The 19,175-nt window shown below is 38.6% G+C and overlaps 1 protein-coding gene across 4 annotated transcripts in view; it reads right to left on the bottom strand.

Annotated features, from left to right (window-relative positions):
• Positions 1 to 251: 251 nt before the first annotated feature.
• The window catches only part of NFAT5 (nuclear factor of activated T cells 5), a 121,909-nt gene continuing 102,985 nt past the window's right edge, over positions 252 to 19,175 (bottom strand). For all 4 annotated transcript variants that reach the window (XM_021705723.2, XM_044922279.1, XM_021705724.2 and 1 more), the window contains 4 exons: positions 12,844 to 12,992; positions 9,655 to 12,136; positions 8,534 to 8,777; positions 252 to 8,077 (listed from right to left, as the gene is read on the bottom strand). In XM_021705723.2, coding sequence (XP_021561398.1) covers positions 8,542 to 8,777; positions 9,655 to 12,136; positions 12,844 to 12,992 — 2,867 coding nt within the window. In that variant the 3' untranslated portion in view covers positions 252 to 8,077; positions 8,534 to 8,541. The remainder of the gene's footprint in view (positions 8,078 to 8,533; positions 8,778 to 9,654; positions 12,137 to 12,843; positions 12,993 to 19,175) is intronic.

The following is a 19,175-nucleotide window of genomic DNA, read 5'->3' as shown; positions in this document are numbered from 1 at the left end:
CTGGGGAGATTTGGTTTTTATCAAAATCACCTCTGTGCTACATGATTTCCTACCACACTGAGTCATTTTGTATGCTGCCCGGGAAAACTACTAGGCACAAAGTAAATGCTCAAAAATAGATCTGTATTTTTGTACCTTTTCCAAATGATTTTATAATTTCAACCACATACTCACGTTGCTCAAAACTGACATTCATGGATATGGATTCATTCACAAAGTTTGAGGAAAAAAGACAGTTACCCACTGCAAAATGAAAACTTTCAATGTTTTATTTTTGACTGCAGCTGTTTACAGAAATATAGTTGCGAGTATACAAATGTTCCAATAGAAGCAAAATATCTTTTTAATATTTAACAAGTTATCACAGATAGCTAAAAACATAGATGCAAATGAAATTCCCCCACAGAACAAACTGAAAATATCTGGTGTCAGTGCTCTGAAATCCCAACTATGAAAGCCATATACACAAAAATGTAATCCTTATATCATTGCAGGACAATGGAAGAAGGCAGTTCAGTGGTTGACCAGTGTGCTCAAGCAAAATAAAATAAAATTAAAAAATTTAAATGGCAGAATGGTAACTAAAGCACTTGTTAATGAAATATTTGCAGTATGTTAATTAAAAGACTAGGTAAAAGAAGTGAATAAAACTCAGTAAAAGTTGACCCAAAAAAGTAGCCACTACTTGGAGCTTATCAATTAGAAGGGAACAAGGTGAGCAGATACATTCATTAGCTCAAAAGAAATTAGCTCAGTGTCACTGGAATCAGTTTGTAGTTACTAAAGTCATAAACACTTCAGTGCAGGACAGTTCTTTATTGGACGCATTAGTCTGATTCCAAAGCCACTCTCAAACATCTGAGATGGTGTGTGTGTATGTGTGTGTGTTGTCCTGAGGTTCATCAACTAAAATAAGAAGCAACCCCTATAAACTATTTCAAACCAAATTCCTTCTGGGGAAAAAAGAGAGCAAGGATGATATGGTTAAACACGGGTCTTTGAAAAGAGATATTACAAGTTGGAGTCAAATAGAATTGTGGTAGAATGCTTTGGATACAGGAATATATTATGCAATAAAGTGGGGAAGAGGGGAAAGGGAACAAGAAAGGAGGAATGTATCTAGAGCATCTCCCCACGGTTTGCCTATGTATTGCCAGCACCAAGGTTTGTAGAGTAAGCCACTTACATTTCCACTGCTAGTATTAAGCAAAGACAGCAGTGGTGATTTTTATAAAGTGAGTATACAATTATTTTTATTTTGAATGTGCATTTTTCTTCCATGAGTTAATTAATTGGGTGATTTGTAAACAGTGGAAGGAAGATTACAGCAATTATGAGGTACTGAATTACACATGGAGATTAAAGTGAATGGATAAATCTACTTATCTTGTTAGTTTATATTCACCATGAGGCATACAATTGAGAAGGGAGAAGTGCCCAGATTATATAATGCACTGCTTGTCCAATATCTATTTTAGTAAATAATGCTTGTCTGAAGCATAAGTTCCAAGAATAGCTAACTGCATCAGTTCTCATACAAACCAAGCTACTTTTAAATAAGTTTCATCTATTTAAAAAAGAAATTAAATAAGGTGCTTTGTGGACCTGGCCAGCCATCTTGTTAAACATCTCAGATACAAATATGAATACAAGGAATGATGTTCTGAGGGTTGGTCTAGCCAGACCAAAATTGTGGTCTGCTGGTAAAGTAAGAGGCAATGAAAAGAAAACTTGTAATATCACTGCCCATAATGTACCCATTTCATGGATAAACAGGAGACTTTAGCACCCGTCAATTGTTTTAGCTACTTAAATATCATTAACAATTAAAAGAAATATAGAAGATTGCACCTATATATTTAAATCAGTCATTTAATGTAAACTTTTTAGTACATGGTAGTAAAATGCCAAACTAAGTTAACTGAATTATCAGTAACTAAACTGTTTATGTATATAAAACATACTATATTTCTATAGGCAGTACTGAGAATAAATTGTCATTGCCAATAAATGATTATGGATAACCAGGTTAAGCTGAATTTACATAAAGAACAATATACATAACTGTTTGTATGACTGCGGGGGGGGAACATTTCTAGATCTTACTGTATAACACTTACCCCAGTGGTTTTCAAATGAGCATACATCAGAATCACCTGAACGGCTTGTTAAAACACAGATTGCTAGGCCCCATGCCGGAGTTTCTGATTCAGTATGTCTATGATAGGGCCCAAAATCTGCATTTCTAACTAGTTCCCAAGTGATACTGACATTGGCTGGTGGGCTTTGAAAACCACTGGTTTATACTGTTTATGTAGAAAACTATATACTACAAGGTTCTTATAAACATGACACAAAATATACTGGAAGAGAGCTGGTTTTAATTAAGTCTCAAACATATAGATTAGCAAGCTGAACATTTAATATTTCTAAAATGATTTGCTGAAGTGGAATAATTTCCTCATATAGTCAATTACATTTCAAAGTCTTAAGTCCTACTATACAGTCATTTTAGAAAATATTCACGTAACACTTACACCCAGCTGGCTATCCAAAGTAAAAAGGGACATAAATAGTTAAATGTATTCATTAAGAAGGAATCATCACCACAGAGCATTCTTGACTTCTTTGGAATGATTAAAGTGCATAATATCATGAGGGTATTAAGAATACTGCATAAAGCTTTGCAGACTTCAGAGCCTCTAAGTCAAAGAAATACTCACACGGCGAAAGCAGCTCTATCCCCAAGCTACTGCTATCCTGCTCTCTCGATAGACACCACCACTGCAGTAAGGAGCTACAGAAGAGGCAAAATTAACAAAAACCAGAGGGACACTCAATCCAACTGTATCCTGTTGAAAGGAATCATTATCTTCGTTCTAGCGGGATTCCAAAATAACTTCTTTATTTCCTTTGACACTATTTTTCGTAAAGATTACGAAGGTTCTGACAGGTAAGAGGTGCACTACAATGAATTACATGGCCTTGTCCAGTTAGAAAAGTTGACATTACCAGCTTTTACCTGAACTATGTGGTTTTCATCCATCTAATAAGTAAGATCAGAGAAGATGCTTTAAATACTTCCTTCCTGAAATTTAACTACAAACATTTGTGCACATGGAGTCTCACAGATAACAAAATTTTTATTAGCATTCAGATAAGACCTATCATTAGTTGGTCAAGATGAAGACAAATTTAGATCATTTATATAAAGCTGAAACAGTATAATTCTATAATCTATTACTTACCATCCCTCAAAGGAACAATTCTAGCAATGTATCTTCTCTGTTACTCTTAGGCCAAAGGGAGAAATTTATGAAGTTGTTTTCTACTGTGATCGAAAAATGGAGAAAAGAATGGCTAAATGAAAAAACTAAAGTTGGGGCCTAGTGAAATCATTTGTGTATTTGTTTTTGGCAACAGTGAAAAATGAAATTACAAGAAAGGGGCACTATCATGGTAAAAAGGCACTTTTCCATAAGTATTTGATCTTGATATAAAATATTAATTTAAAAAAATTTCCTGAAAGTGGAGTAAAAATAGAATTTTATTAATGAATGAGGCTAGAATGGCATGAAAACAAATGGGGATTAAAGAAGTAAGTAGAGCACTGGGACAATTCACAAGTGACACTAAGTTACTCTGATATTTACTGCATTATGAACATTATGTCCATGATTTAGGTCTACTGACACAAATAAGCAGAGGAGAAAACCTCTTTTTAATATGTTATGAGATTCTACTAACCTAACTTACTAAGGCATGTACTCTGAGTTATTTTTCTAATAAAGCTGCTGAACTATACAGTCTCTGTCTTCACTGAGTCCCTCCTTATAACCAAAGGTGTACAGATATAACATGGCTGCACTGGGCAGGGATGAAGCCTGTGGTCATGAAGCAGCATAAAGCTAACAGGCCTCATATAATTTTCAATTAATTAGAAAAAAAATTAACTAGGGAACAGGTATTAGAACAGAAATTTTCATGAGAACAATGAAAAATTCTCAAATTACTCCTTGTGAGTATAAGTCATGTTTATTTTGAGACTTTGATTATTATCGCATTTAATTCTGATCTTTAATCACTGATCTGTCTAAACAGATTTCACTTTTCCAAAACAAGTGTCCAAAACAGTTTAAATGGTCAAAAGGAATTATCTTAGTTCTAGAGGGACTCAGATATAATTTCTTTCTCATTTCCTTTGACATTATTTTTCCTAGGCAGATTAACTGAAGTTGTGATGGACAAGAAATGCACTATAATGAAATTTCCAACTATAGCATATACAATATTACCAAAAAAGAAAAGAAAGGAAGGAAGGGAGATCCTTCATTAATTCTGCTTTTATATTAAACTAAGCCCTTTGAAAACCTGTTCTAGGGAGGCTGGCAAAACAGACTTGTACTGACTAAGTAACAGCACAATACAAAGGTAACCTGATAAAGCTCAGAAGCCAATATGACTTCTAGTTATCTTCTCCCATGTTGGTGTGGATCTATAATGGAATGACAATAATGAATAACACACACACACACACACACACACACACACACACAGATAAGCTCCAAGCATTAAGGTGAGTTGCTAAAAGCAAGAGCAATTGAATATAACAATATAAAGGAATAAAAAAGTTCATAGTTTATTTAGGTCCTTCTGCCATAAATAAATTTAATTGTTGCTTCCAAGGCCTTCGCTGGCTCATGGAGTCTCTCCCATATGTAGTTATAAGTTGTAACAGTAATCTGGAAATTGTATTATTAGCACAAGTATCAACCACTGACTACTGAGCTAACTCTTCATAAGAAGACAAATGCTTTCTGCAACCAAATAATCAGAATGCTGTACTTAACATTGACCTTTAGGTGTAAGGAACATTAAACAATGTTAAAAAAAAATCATCATTATTGAATAAGAATATGGTAGCATAGCACAGCCCTTGTATAAATAACCACAAAATTTATGAAAACAAAAATTGGGTTTTCTGCCTCCATCCAATCAAGCCACTATACAGTTCAGGTGTATGTTCTGTTCTAAACTTAGATACTATAAAACAGAAAATTGGTCCCTGGTGACTTGGCATTGGCAATCAGCATTTTATAATGATAAGCCTCTTGCTAAATGACAGAACAGAAGTCAGCACACAAGCCAGTCTTCTTGCCACCACTTCGTCCACAGAGCAGTATTAACAAACATTCTAATTGGAACTTGGTGAACAAATAGACTTCCTGAGTCTCCTGTGTAATCTCTTAGGAAAAAAGTCAGAAAACTCAGAAATAAACTTACAGTATTTTATTTCTACTTCTTATTTTTATACCTGCTGGGTAAGCCACCTCTTTATACCTCTGCAGTTAGAGTTTTACATTTTAAAACTGAAGCACTGGATTGTGTGGCTGGTCCTTCTTATAACCTGAACAATATATTGGGTAATTTTTCCTGATGGGGTGGGGAGAGATGATATATTGAGGAAAATGCTTTTGGTTCAGAGAATTTATAAAGTAGCTCTGGATATTACAAGATGGGGAAAATGTTATTAAAATTACAAACATGGGATATTTTTTTAGTGTCATAAATAAAAGGCATAGAATACAGAAAGCCAATTAATAATAACAATAACAATAAAATATTAAATATATAGTGAGCAAGGACTGAATGGCTCATTCTTGTGAAACACCATTTGACACAACTGCCTAGATGGGTCTCCTTACTCTTAACATTTTGCTGAGTGAAAGATCCAGCAAACACACAGTAAGCTGCCTTTAGCCCACTAAAAACATCAAGGAACAGCCCGATGGAATGGCCACAGATGAACAGGTCATTTGTTTCAAAAGATACTTAAATACTCAATAAGGACATAACAAACCCCCCCCTCACTGTTATCAGACGCCACGTTGTGGTAGAACATCAGACAAACTCACAAATTTACCACAAAAATGTGTGGCAAAAAAAGAATAGTTTATATATATGTATATATATAAATTTCTATATTTATGCCAATGTACTCACTCAGTACAAATAGCAAAATAGTATACCATTTCCTAAATACAAAATATAGCTTTCCAAAAAAATGAAACACACATTAGATATAAACCATCCAAAACTTGAACGATTGAAAACTGTATTCAAAAGTAAATGACCCAGAGTAGGTCTCTTTCTGAAAAGTTCCCTTCATATCGGCAAGAAGCCTGTACTACTGAAAACGTAATTCAATGCCTCTCAATCAGAGAGAGAAAGAAAGAAAGGGTTGGGGGTGGAGGAACGAATATATAAGAACAAAGAGAAAAAACAAATTAGAAGAAGAGCACGTTCAAAGAACCAAGGAAGACCACAAAAAGGGGGAAAAAATCTGGCTATATAAACAAAACCAACACCACAATTCTACAAAGTTCAACTAAATGTATAGGATAGAAAAAAATTAAAAACAAACAAACAAACAGAAAAGTAGCCTTCAACAATCATTTAACAGGCTATTTTCTTGTACACTTAAAAAAAAACAAATGAAAGGGACATGAATACCAAAACATCTTATCTACATATAGAAGCCACACACAATTTGGCCTTAAACTGTATTAACAGCTTTCTACATGCCAAAAGGAAAATAAGACATAAGCATGTGTCCAGAAACAGGTTGTAGTGAGAAGCAGGCATCCCATGGGTGGCAAGAACACCCAGAACTGTATAACTAATGCTACAACTGCAAATTCTGGAGTGTGTAATTTTGCTCTCTATAGATGTAACACAAGTTAATTCATTTTAAGTCAATGATATGACCCTGTAAAGCCTAAGGCTTGTGGGAACCATCAGATAAGTGACCACTTCAAACTGTAAAGCACTGAGGTGACAAGTGAATTACACTCACTGCAGTTCAGGGAGAAGTGATGTTTCAAGAAATTTTAGTTTGCCTTTTTTTTTTTTTTAAATTAAAATGTACACTGTTTCCTATTAGAGGGAAAATTTGAAGACTTCAGAACAGCACCGTTCATGGAAACAAATGAATGCATTGTTTCTTGTGTCTCAGGAATCCGCTCCCCTCCATCCTGAAAGGGTAGCCCCCTGCCCTGCCTGTGCTGCAGGACTTGCTGGGTTACCCCAGACCAAAGTGGCCTTTTCCTTTAAGTTGCTACAGGGTCACAAAGCTAGTAGTATATTACTAATTGTCTAAAATAAAGTGAAGGAGAGGGGGAGAAGAATATAAATGAATATAAAAAGGAAACATCGGTCCACGACTGGGGTAAGAAGAAAGCAGACTCAAATTGCTGTGTCAGTTTTAAACTGCCATAGGAGGATATCAGAACATAATTTACCACATATTATCCCCTTCATTTTTTGATAGAGCAAGATAATTATTCTTCTATGCACAGTTATGGCTAAACCCCTTAAGAGAAACACAGAGAATTAACAACTCTCCGAAAAATAAAATCAATAGCATTTCAATTCTTCCTAGTTTGTGTGTTGTCTGCCTTTGTGATAAATAAAGAGGTCTCTTACATGTGCAGAGCTCTTAATACAGCTTACTTGTCAGAATGTTACCCCTTCAGTTTTTCCATAAAAACTGAAAAAAAGATTCCTTCACTTTGGCCAACAGCTGTGCTTTTTACATTGAAAAATCACAGCCTTAAGTTTTAGTTGCTATTTGAACTTTCCTTTTTCAAAAGCCATTACTTGACTAAAACAATGCAGGAAAGAAAATATGAATAAAGAACAAAAGTAAACATGACATTATGAATTACTTTCTAATAGCAATAATAACTGAGCAGTCCAGCTTTTGGATTTAAACTGTACTTTTAAAGAAATAGCGCCTAGGAAAATAGCAACAATTAATTCTGTCAGCTGGAAACTCAAAAGGATTCTCAGTCATCACTGTTATTAGGAATATAAAATATGAAGATGTTAACAATGGTGGCTAATCACTGCAACAGGCAGCACAGATGTGCTCTTTTGCAGTAAGAGTAAAATCTATCCATTTACTCAATCACAGTTTTTCATACTTTGTTTTGTTTTTAAAGTAACAGTTCAAAAATCCTCATGGAATCACATGATCTCAGGACATCTTGGAATCAGAATTTTCTTCATGGAATTTCTAAAAAAGAAGGAGAAGTTGAATATAACTCACTAGGGAGTGAAAGCATTCAGAAATTTCCCGTTACCCTGAATGACCCCAAAGTATATTACAGTATTATAAATGATACTTCACCATATTTATACTTCCACAGACTTTTCTGACTCAGTATTTATTTCTTGAGGAAGGGAGAGATGAGATATAATTATATCCAATATATAGTACATTCATTGGATGTTCTGTCGTTCCACGGCAAAGAAACTTAGAGCCAGAAGGATTGCCTAGTACTAACAATACAACTACAAGTTACCATTCAGAGTAATTTATGCAGATCGAAAAAGTATCATCTTGTGAGAAAGCCATATTTCAAAAGAGTAGGGTCTAAAAGATGTTATTACTTAAACACAAATCTGGTTAAGAATAATACAATTTATCGATACTTTTCAATAAAAAAAGAAGCCAAAATGCAATACTTACTCATCCAGTTAAAAGGTGCCAGTCAAGTTGTTCCCTTGGTTTTGCAACGAAACAAGCAAATCAATCTTTTCAATGTTCTGGTTGGCATTTATAGAGGATGCTAGTGAAGAATTCTCTGGCATTTGCTGAGAAAGAAGTGTTGTCACAGGTGGCTGGCCCTCATTCTGGGGTTGGCCTGGCTGACTTATGGCCATCAACTGATCTGGCAATGTAGCTGGTCCAGAAGTTAAAAGCTGACTACAGTCTGCAGAGACATTTAAAATAGAGAAGCTACCTGATTAGTTACTTTCTGTTAAGATTCATAAGAAGATATTTATTAGTTGCTGGGGGAAATTCATTATTGTGCTTATTCAAAAGAGAACTAGAAGGGAGGCACCTGAGAGCCCCCAAAAAGGTTTTCACCAAACAGTACTGAAATTCATCCCAGGTCTCTTCTAAGTGGTATACAGATACAACTTTGCTTCGTTAATTGTAAGTCCTACACATTTTCCTTGGAATATAAATATTAAAGATGAGTTTCTACTTCCTTGGAAACTACTTGCTTTAATTGGCAGAGATATTTTCTGTCATTCTTACTTCATTTTCCTTTCAAGTTTATAGATTAAAATGGCAAACACATTCATTTATATTCATGACCGCATTTAGTCCTCCCAATATCCTTTTCGATTAAGTACATATTACCACCATTTAAAGAGGTGGAAACTGAAGCTTTTGCAGGTCACGTAACTTGTCCACGATCTCACGGTATATAAATGGTATAGCTGGGACTTGAACTCAGTTCCAAGTATAATCTGTGCTCTTAAGACCCCTGTGTTTTGGGGCGCCTGGGTGGCTCAGCTCGTTAAGCAACTGCCTTGGGCTCAGGTCATGATCCCAGGGTCCTGGGATCGAGCCCCACATCGGGCTCCCTGCTCTTCGGGGAGCCTGCTTCTCCCTCTGCCCGCAGCTCCCCCTGCTTGTGTTCCCTCTCTCGCTGTGTCTCTGTCAAGTAAATAAATAAAATCTAAAAAAAAAAAAAAAAAAGACCCCTGTGTTTTGCTTCCTTTTAATAAAAATAGTAATAATGTGACCACTTCAACCAATAACAGTTAAGAAATAAGAAATTAGAAAGAGTTTCTTACTATTCTGAATGCCAAACAAGAACATTCCGGAAGTCTGTTGAGATGAGCCAGGAGAATTCTGTAGTTGGTTCATTGTGCCTCCGGTGGTGTTGTGAAATAAAGTTGCCTGTGCCTGAGGTGAAGATGCGGCTCCCTGGATTCCGGGCATGTTGTTCTGAGGGGAATAAAGAGGAGACTGCTGCATGTCTTGTTGGTTCATACTGGTCTGCAAAGCAGACATGGATGCTGGAGAGAGGAACAGTGTTACTTGCTGCTCTTGAGAACTGGGTGACCCTTGGACCAACTGAATCTGAGGAGAGCTATGGAACAAGGAGGTTTGTGGCGACTCAGACTGGGCAGGGCCTGGATTCTGAAGAGAGGAAACCGTAGGCTGGTTCTGAAATTGCATGGGCTGCTGCTCTTGATTCATCGGGGCCATGTTATTTTGTTGGTGAAAGATGGCCTGGTTCTGCTGCTCCTGATTAGCCATTGGATTCTGACCCGGGCTGAACATCATGTTTGGCGGTGGCTGCTTCTGGGAGGCCATCGTGGCCATGGTATTCTGGCTACTGAACAAAATGCTCTGCTGCTGCTGCTGCTGCTGCTGCTGCTGCTGCTGCTCCTGGGACGGGGAGTTACTCTGTAGGGTGACTATTGAGCGCGGAGCCTGGAAGATCGTTCCTTGTTGGTTCTGAGGCATTGGATTAGGAGGCAGGGAGCCCAGCGACACTTGAGGCTGGAACATACCTTGCTGGGAGGGCTGCGCCTGTTCCTGGGAGAGCATAGGGGTCTGGATGTGTGATATTGGAGCCTGCTGCTGGAAAGCAGCCTGCTGCTCGGTGTTAGATGTTGACTGCAGCGGAGAAATTGAGTTCTGAGCAGCAAAAAATGAAATCTGTTCTTCTTGGGCTACTGTGTTACTCTGAAGATTATTCATTGGACTCTGGGACAGAAACAGGTTGGCCGACTGCTGGTCTTGAGGAACAGAAGAGCCCTGGAGCACAGCCATGGTACTCTGGGAGTGAAACATTGGAGGCTGCATTTGTTCAGAGGACGTCGTAGAAGTCTGACTGTGGACAATGGGACTTGGGCTGTGGAAAATAGAACCTTGAGCATCCTGGGAAAGGTTCTGAGCATCAGCGATAGGATTCGGAGGGTGAAAAAGTGGAGCCTGTGAATGAGAAGACTGCTGCAGAAAGTTCCCAGACTGGAGTGACATCATCTCATTACCTTGCTGGAATAAGCCGTTACCTTGTTGCTGAGTACCATTACTCTGCACACTCATCATACTTTTCGTAGATGAAAAAAGGTTAACTTGAGCTTGACTGTCCCCACTGTGTTGCATTTGGACCATGGTCTGAAAGACACTGTTCTGAATCTGCTTTGCTTGTGCTCCAGTTTCTTCTCCATCTGCTGAACTCGATGTCTGAAACATGGTCGTGCCAGGGGTTGCAACCTGTTGTGTGGTGGTTGTAGTAGTTTCGTTTCCAGAAACCGCAGGTGGAGAAGAAAACAATTCACACTGCATTTGCATGTCCTCATTGGTAGATAATGCACTCATCATGTGCGAAGTCTGCTGATAAACTGGAGATTGCTGAAGATTCCCGTTTGCTGACGCAGGTGAAGGGAATAACTCGGACTGGATCTGGGCAGCCGCCTGGCAGATACTCTGCTGCATCTCCATCACCATTGCAGCTGATGATTCCATCACTTGCTGCTGTTGCTGTTGCTGCTGTTGACCGGATAATGTGTTCTCAGGCGGTGGGTGAACACTTTCGGCTCTTCCGGCTATTAAATTATCTGGTCTAGTATGGACTGCTGGCTCTGTTGAGGAAAACATTCCAGGGCTTACACTGTTTTGAATTTGACTGACTTGTTGAAAAATGTCTGCACTAAGCTGTTCTTGAACATTCTCATTACCATCTGGAGCAGAAAATAAAACTGAAGATAACTGCTGTTGTGCCTCTAAAACCTGCTGGACCAAGTCAACATTTCCACTGCTGCCGCTAGCAGTGCTGCCTGTAAAACTCCCGGCTTGCAAATGCTGAATCGTGTTCTGTAGCTGACTCACGCTGTTCGGTGATGGGAAAATATTGGACGAAATCTGCTGCTGTAAAGTCTGCGCTTGTTCTTGTAGTGGTGACTGCTGCTGTTGCTGGGATGATTCAGTCAGGTGTGACAAGTTAACCACTGTCCCATCTGACTGTAGTACGTCTCGAGACTGAGTTTCTCGGGTCTGAAACTGGGGAGCCTGCTGCAGCAGTGCCTCACTGCTGGGCAGCTGACTAGAAGCAGAAACTGCTGGAAAGGTACCGGGCTGTGAAATGTCCTGTGTCTGGATGGTTGTCAGGGTCTCTGGGTTGTATGTCTTGGGCTGAATCTGCTGCTGCTTTTCATTTTCAGAAGGTAAGTGGGAAGAGGATGATGATGAAAAAGACCCATTTCCTGCCATGTTAGAGATATTTTCTAACGTTTGTTGAGTTGATCCAACTGTCTTTGCAGTCTAAAAAATAAAAATCCCCAAATGATATGTCTATGTAAACATTAAATTAACTCATATGGTACTTCAAAAATTATTATTCTAAAAACATACATATATGCAGGACCGATTTCCCACTCTACATTATTTTTTCGGGAAACGGGTAAGACTAGGATTCTCAGTGATACCATGATATCGGTCATTAGGATATCTTTTTAATAAATGCTATAAGCAAAGAGAGCCAAACAAAAAACTTTAATAATCAGTTATTGATGTGCTTAGGACAGGAAGAACACATTAATTCTATAGTTCATGAAGTAATAGTAAACTTAAAAATACCTCCATCTTGTGGATCACTGGTAACATTTTGGAGGGAAAAGAATAAGTAAAAAAGGGGAAGGGAGTTATAGAAAAAGACTGGAGGAAAAAAGGAAATAAAAATGTCTCCAATTCTGAAAATACTAAACCTGTACTTTCATTAATATCCCACATCCCACAGGTCTAGCTAACATTAATTCTTCCCTTATCAAGGTATATTGGAAGTCACTTTGCAGGCTATTTTATTAGCATGTTAAATCACTCTGAAAAGCAAAACTCATTAACTGCATCTACAGAGAAACACATGTGAAAGAAACAGGAAAAGTAAAAAGCACAAACACGGGGAAAAGAAATCAAACTAGCAATTTTTATGACTGAGATGAAGATATGGGGCACTAATCAATGCAACTCACCTTAAAAATAGGGGAAGATCTTTTTTCTGCTGTTACTTCCATTGGAGTAACATCTTCACTCTTAATCATACTGCTTGATATGAGTGGAGTGATCAGAGCATTAGGAAGAATATTTACCTTATCTAAGTTACAACCAGTAGTTTTCATTGCTGTATATACACATACACACACACACAAAAAGAAAGAAAAGTTTAAAATCACTAACATCATCAACTATTTCATTCTACAATATGCTGACTCTTAGTCATGATTTAAATGTCTATTTTTTCATGCTATGCTGGCAGCATGAGATATAAAACTGGAGTTATCAAAATGTGTCCTCCCTTTTTTTGAAGTAGCAGTGGCTTGAGGACTTCTGATAGGAGCCTGAGACTGGGTTAAATAACAACAAGGTTACGCAGTTCAATTATCAAACTATATCCCTCAGGGCCCTTTCAAGGTACCATGAATTACACTAATCAACACGACCACAATATATTATAGGATACAGCTTAGAAATATCCAGGTTAAAGCTACTCAATTACAACTCTCCCCTTAGCATATGGTTGCCTGGCTGCATAAAGTCAAAACATTTTAAGGGCTATAGGACTGTTTGAACGTTTCTCTCCTCAACAAAACTCAAGTGTCTCATTAGAGTATGCCACCAAGGAGCCAGATAGACTTTGCTTTTCTAACTTAATGTCTTAGAAAACTTGTATATGCTAAGTTGACACATGAGCACATTTCTCTTTCATTTTTTAAAAAAGATTTTATTAATTTATTTGAGAGAGAGAAAGCACATGCGAAAGAGAGAGAGAGAGCATGAGCAGGGGGAGGGGGAGGGAGGGGCAGTGGGACAGGGAGAAGCAGACTCCTCACTGAGCAGGGAGCCCGATGCGGGGCTGGATCCCAGGACCCTGGGATCATGACCTGAGTCAAAGGCAGACGATTAACCTCCTGAGCCACCCAGGTGCCCCAGCACATTTCTCTTTTATTTTTATTTATTATTATTATTATTATTTAAAGATTTTATTTATTTATTTGAGGGAGAGAGAATGAGAGAGAGAGAGAGAGAGCACATGACAGGGGGGAGGGTCAGAGGGAGAAGCAGATTCCCCGCCGAGCAGGGAGCCCGGTGTGGGACTCGATCCAGGGACTCCGGGATCATGACCTGAGCCGAAGGCAGTCACTTAACCAACTGAGCCACCCAGGCGCCCCTACTACTGCTTTTCAACACCATACTGGAAGTCCTAACTAATGCAATAAGATGAGAAAAGGAAATAAAAAGGAATAGATTGGGAAGAGAGAAATAAAACTGTGTTTGTTCACAGAGGACATGATTATTTTTGCAGAAAATCAGAAAGAATCAATAAAAAAACCTCCGGGAACTACATGATTAATAGCAAAGCTGCAGGGGCCCCTGGGTGGCTCAGTCGTTAAGCGTCTGCCTTTGGCTCAGGTCATGATCCCAGGGTCCTGGGATCGAGCCCTGCATCGGGCTCCCTGCTCCGCGGGAAGCCTGCTTCTCCCTCTCCCACCCCCCTGCTTGTGTTCCCTCTCTCGCTGTCTCTCTCTCTGTCAAATAAACAAAATCTTTATTTAAAAAAATGGCATATGGTCCATTAACAGGATAGCTACCTTTGTAATAATTTGATTTAAAAATATTTGAAATTTACTGGTCTTACTTCAACTTGTCTCACAGCCAACTGGCGAAAAACAACAACTGTGGGAATTGATTATCTTGAGGGAGGGGAAAGTGCTCATTTAACTTTTGATATTCTATACTTTACTAGTTTGAAAAATGGATCATTTCCTCTTGAGTTCTCAGACCTATTTTCACCCAGATTTAATGCAACTCACAATCCAATTTTGACTGAGACAAAACTTTAGATCATGCAACAAGGCAGGCATTTAAAAGTATTTTAGACCCATCTCACATGACAATTTGAAAGACCATTGCTAGTGTCCTATTTTGATCCTGTGACACAGGACAGACGGACCTGCTGCTTCTGGTTTATGTGAAGCCTGTATTTGGGCCCTCTTTGGTTTTACTGTTAGTACATCGGGCCCACTGCTACTTGGCAGGTGTGAGGCATGGGGTAGGTTGACCATATCAAGTTCTGTTGTTGCTATTATACATGTGGTGGGGGATGAGTTAGCCCCCAAATTTTGCTAGTGGATCAGCTGCTGTCACTAGGAATAAGTCATCCCACCAAGACTCTGCTAGTCTTTGCCTTTCCTAGTCTTTGCGAGCAGGCTATTCATGCTTATTTATTGACTTATTCTTTCTCTCTGTGCCTGTTGCCAGTTCTGAGTCACAGACTTCTCTGGTGCCCAATTTAGGTAGATAAAAGAAAACCCAGGAAACTCACTTGGTGTCAATCTTCAAGTTCTAAGGTCCCTAGCTAGTCCACTTTATTCTCTCTGTATTTCAAAGTGCTTTTATGATTATTCAATTATTTCCAAGGTAATTTGGTAGATTTAGATGGGAGGGACAGGGAAAAGTAAGTCTATACTCTTATGTCCCTGAACTCACAACTATATCTTTAATGGACCTGTAAACAATATTAAATGGCTTGAGAGAGGTCATCCTACCTTTCCTTCCTACATTCTCATTATATATTTATGATCCTTTACAAAGTTTCAGGCACTGTTTCAGGTTCCAGTGATGATTAAGATGGATAAAGTCCTACTGCCCAGAAATTACATTTTAGTGAAGGAGGGGAAAAAAAAATATCAAACATGTGAAGTCTGTGTATTATGTAAGGGCTAGGGGAGAACTTTTAAGCCAATTCAGAAAATCCACAAGGTAAATAAGATAGACATATTTAACCATCCAAATATCAATTTGAATTTGTGAAAAATGGTATTGACCATTTATGCCAAACAACATTTAAACAGTGTTCACTTCCACCCATGCCAAATAATCTTTGAAACTTAGAACAATCTTTACTACAAGTTTGTTAACAGCAAGCAGCATTTAGGTCAAGTACAAACATGCTTGTTTAAAATATCGATTAAGGGCGCCTGGGTGGCTCAGTTGGTTAAGCCACTGCCTTCGGCTCGGGTCATGATCCCGGAGTCCCGGGATCAAGTCCCACATCGGGCTCCCTGCTCGGCGAGGAGCCTGCTTCTCCCTCTGACCCTCCCCCCTCTCATGTACTCTCTCACTCTCATTCTCGCTCTCTCAAATAAATAAATAAATAAATAAAATATCGATTAAGATTTATAGGGGAAGAAATGATAGAGTAAAAAAACCAGAGGTGTGGGAGAAATCTAAGTTGCAAGCTCTGTCAGTTAAGAGCTGTGTCACCTTGAGCAAATCACTTAACTTCTCTAAGCTTTGGTTTATTCACCTGTAAAATGAGATTGAGATATGGTTCCTTCATGCTCCTAAACCTTTCCACATAGCTAAAACCAGTTAGAGAAAAGTATATGCTCTCAACTATTACATACTCATCCACTCCTTACAAAGCCGAAACTAAGAGAATGCACATCAATACAAGTTGACCCTTGAACAATGTGGGGGTTGAGGCACTCATCATGACACACAGTTGAAAATCCACATAGAACTTTTGACTCTCTCAAAACTTAACTACTGATAGCCTACTGTTAACCAGAAGCCTAACCAATAACATAAAGAGTTGATTACCACGTATTTTATATGTTATATGTATTATATACTGTTTTCTTACAATAAAATAGGCTAGAGAAAGGCGGCTATTAACAAAATCATAGGGAAATACACTATATTTATTGAAAAAATCTGCATATAAGTGGACCTGCGCAGTTGAAACCCGTGTTATTCGAGGATCAACTATACTTTATCCCTGGGTCCTAAACCTGTATCACAGAGTCTTTGAGCCATCTTTCTAGAGTGTCCCCTCATGTCTACCTGTCCCTACACAGATACAGAAAACTTCCCGGAAATATGCTCAAGAAATTGTTAATAGTAATTTATACTATACACTTGATATTATTTAACTTGTATTACTTTTTTTTTTTTTAAGATTTTTATTTATTTATTTGACAGAGAGAGAGACAGCGAGAGAGGGAACACAAGCAAGGGGAGTGGGAAAGGGAGAAGGAGGCTTCCTGCCGAGCAGGGAGCCCGATGCAGGGCTCGATCCCAGGACCCTGAGATCATGACCTGAGCCGAAGGCAGTCACTTAACCAACTGAGCCACCCAGGTGCCCCTAACTTGTATTACTTTTGTGTTAAGAATATATACACAGTTGAGTAAAACCAAAAATGAATCGTGATATTCTGGCTCTAGATTTAATATCTCACTGAGTGAGCTGAGCAGTTATCCTCCTTACTCTCCACCCACTCTCTCCAAACCCTCTCTAAAGAATTAGAAACTTACTTTAAAGCAAAAGCTTTCAATAATATCATTATTTGGTTATCAAGTTTTTTTGTTTTTTTTTTTAAAGATTTTATTTGACAGAGAGAGAGAGACAGCGAGAGAGGGAACACAAGCAGGGGGAGTGGGAGAGGGAGAAGTAGGCTTCCCGCAGAGTAGGGAGCCCGATGCGGGGTCGATCCCAGGACCCTGGGATCATGACCCAAGCTGAAGGCAGACACCTAACAACTGAGCCACCCAGGTGCCCCTGGTTATCAAGTTCTAAATCTTAATGTAATTGATGGCTATTTATAAGAATGTTACTTGGAAGATTCCTGCCAGAACACAAATTTAAAAGTCATTTATGTTGCTCAGTCTTCCTCATTAAAGTATACTTAATTAAATCTCTCAGATGACACCTTGGCATTATACTAAAGCTCTGATTTCAAGGGATCATAAGAATAAGCCATATATGTCAAGGAAAGCTGCTGGTTCGGAAAGCTACTATTTTTTCTTCATTGATCAGGAATCTCCAAATAATGATACTCCATTTAAAATGACAAGTGAGGGCGCCTGGGTGGCTCAGTTGGTTGAGCGACTGCCTTCGGCTCAGGTCGTGATCCTGGAGTCCCGGGATTGAGTCCCGCATCGGGCTCTCTGCTCGGCAGAGAGTCTGCTTCTCCCTCTGACCCTCCTCCCTCTCATGCTCTCTGTCTCTCTCTCTCTCTCTCTCAAATAAATAAATAAAATCTTTAAAAAAAAAAAAAAAAAAAAAAAAAAAATGACAAGTGAAAGGGGCACCTAGGTGGCTCAGTTGTTAAGCATCTGCCTTTGGCTCAGGTCATGATCCCAGGGTTCTGGGATCAAGCCTCATATTGGGCTCCCTGCTCTGTGGGAAGCCTGCTTCTCTCTCTCCCACTCCCTCTGCTTGTGTTCCTGCTCTCTCTCTCTCTGTCAAATAAATAAATAAAATCTTTAAAAAAAAAATGACAAGTGAAAAATAAATCTTTTTTAAGATTTTATTTATTTATTTGTCAGAGAGACAGAGAGGGCAGCACAAGCAGGGGAAGCAGCAGGCAGAGTAGGCAGACAGAGAAGCAGGCTCCCCACTGAGCAAGGAGCCCGATATGGGACTCCATCCCTGAACCCTAGGATCATGACCCGAGCCAAAAGCAACTGCTTAACCAACTGAGCCACCCAGGCGTCCCTGACAAGTGAAAAATTTAAATCAATGAGTATTCAATTTCATTTTCTATTGTCAAAAAAAATTTTACCATGGTTTCACTTGATAAAACTGTCAAGATAAGGTTTGAACTGTGAAAAATACATGTGTGTGTTTGTTTCTTATCCATTTGTTTTAGCCTTTTAAGATTCTGATAAAATGACTAAATCATTTATTACTAAAACTTAAATGTGACAGCTAAAACTTTTTAACCTTCAACTCATTATCTTGTATGAGAAATTTCACACTGGATTAGATTAGTGTCCCATCAGTCTGATACTCTATGAAAGTACCATCAAAAAGTTTTGGAGAAAAGCATGGATGGCAGAGTTGGCAAAAATAGACCACAAATATCTCTGACTTTCTTTAATGATTCATTAATTATGGATTTATTCATTTAATAAACATGGTTTAAATTACTTTTGCTTAGATGTGTTACCTTATTCACTAGAGCTCAACCTATCCTTTTTTAAAAAAAGATTTTATTTATTTATTTGCTAAAGAGAGAGAGAGTGAGAGTACAAGCAGGGGGAGTGGCAGGCAGAGGGAGAAATAGGCTCCCCGCCGAGCAAGGAGCCCGACGTGGGACTCGATCCCAGGACCCCGGGATCATGACTCGAGCCGAAGGCAGCCGCTCAACCAACTGAGCCACCCAGGCATCCCACAACCTATCCTTTTTTAACACTAGCTAAGTGACCTTGGGCAAATTATTTAACCTCTCTGGAACTCTGGTTTCTTCATCTGTGAAATGAGAATAATAAATTACCTATCTCACTGAGTTTGGAAGAT

Source organism: Neomonachus schauinslandi, chromosome 16 (assembly GCF_002201575.2).
Source record: "Neomonachus schauinslandi chromosome 16, ASM220157v2, whole genome shotgun sequence".
NCBI lineage: Eukaryota > Metazoa > Chordata > Mammalia > Carnivora > Phocidae > Neomonachus > Neomonachus schauinslandi.
The sequence above is the reverse complement of the archived record's forward strand: the minus strand, read 5'-3'. Positions and strand labels throughout refer to the sequence as shown.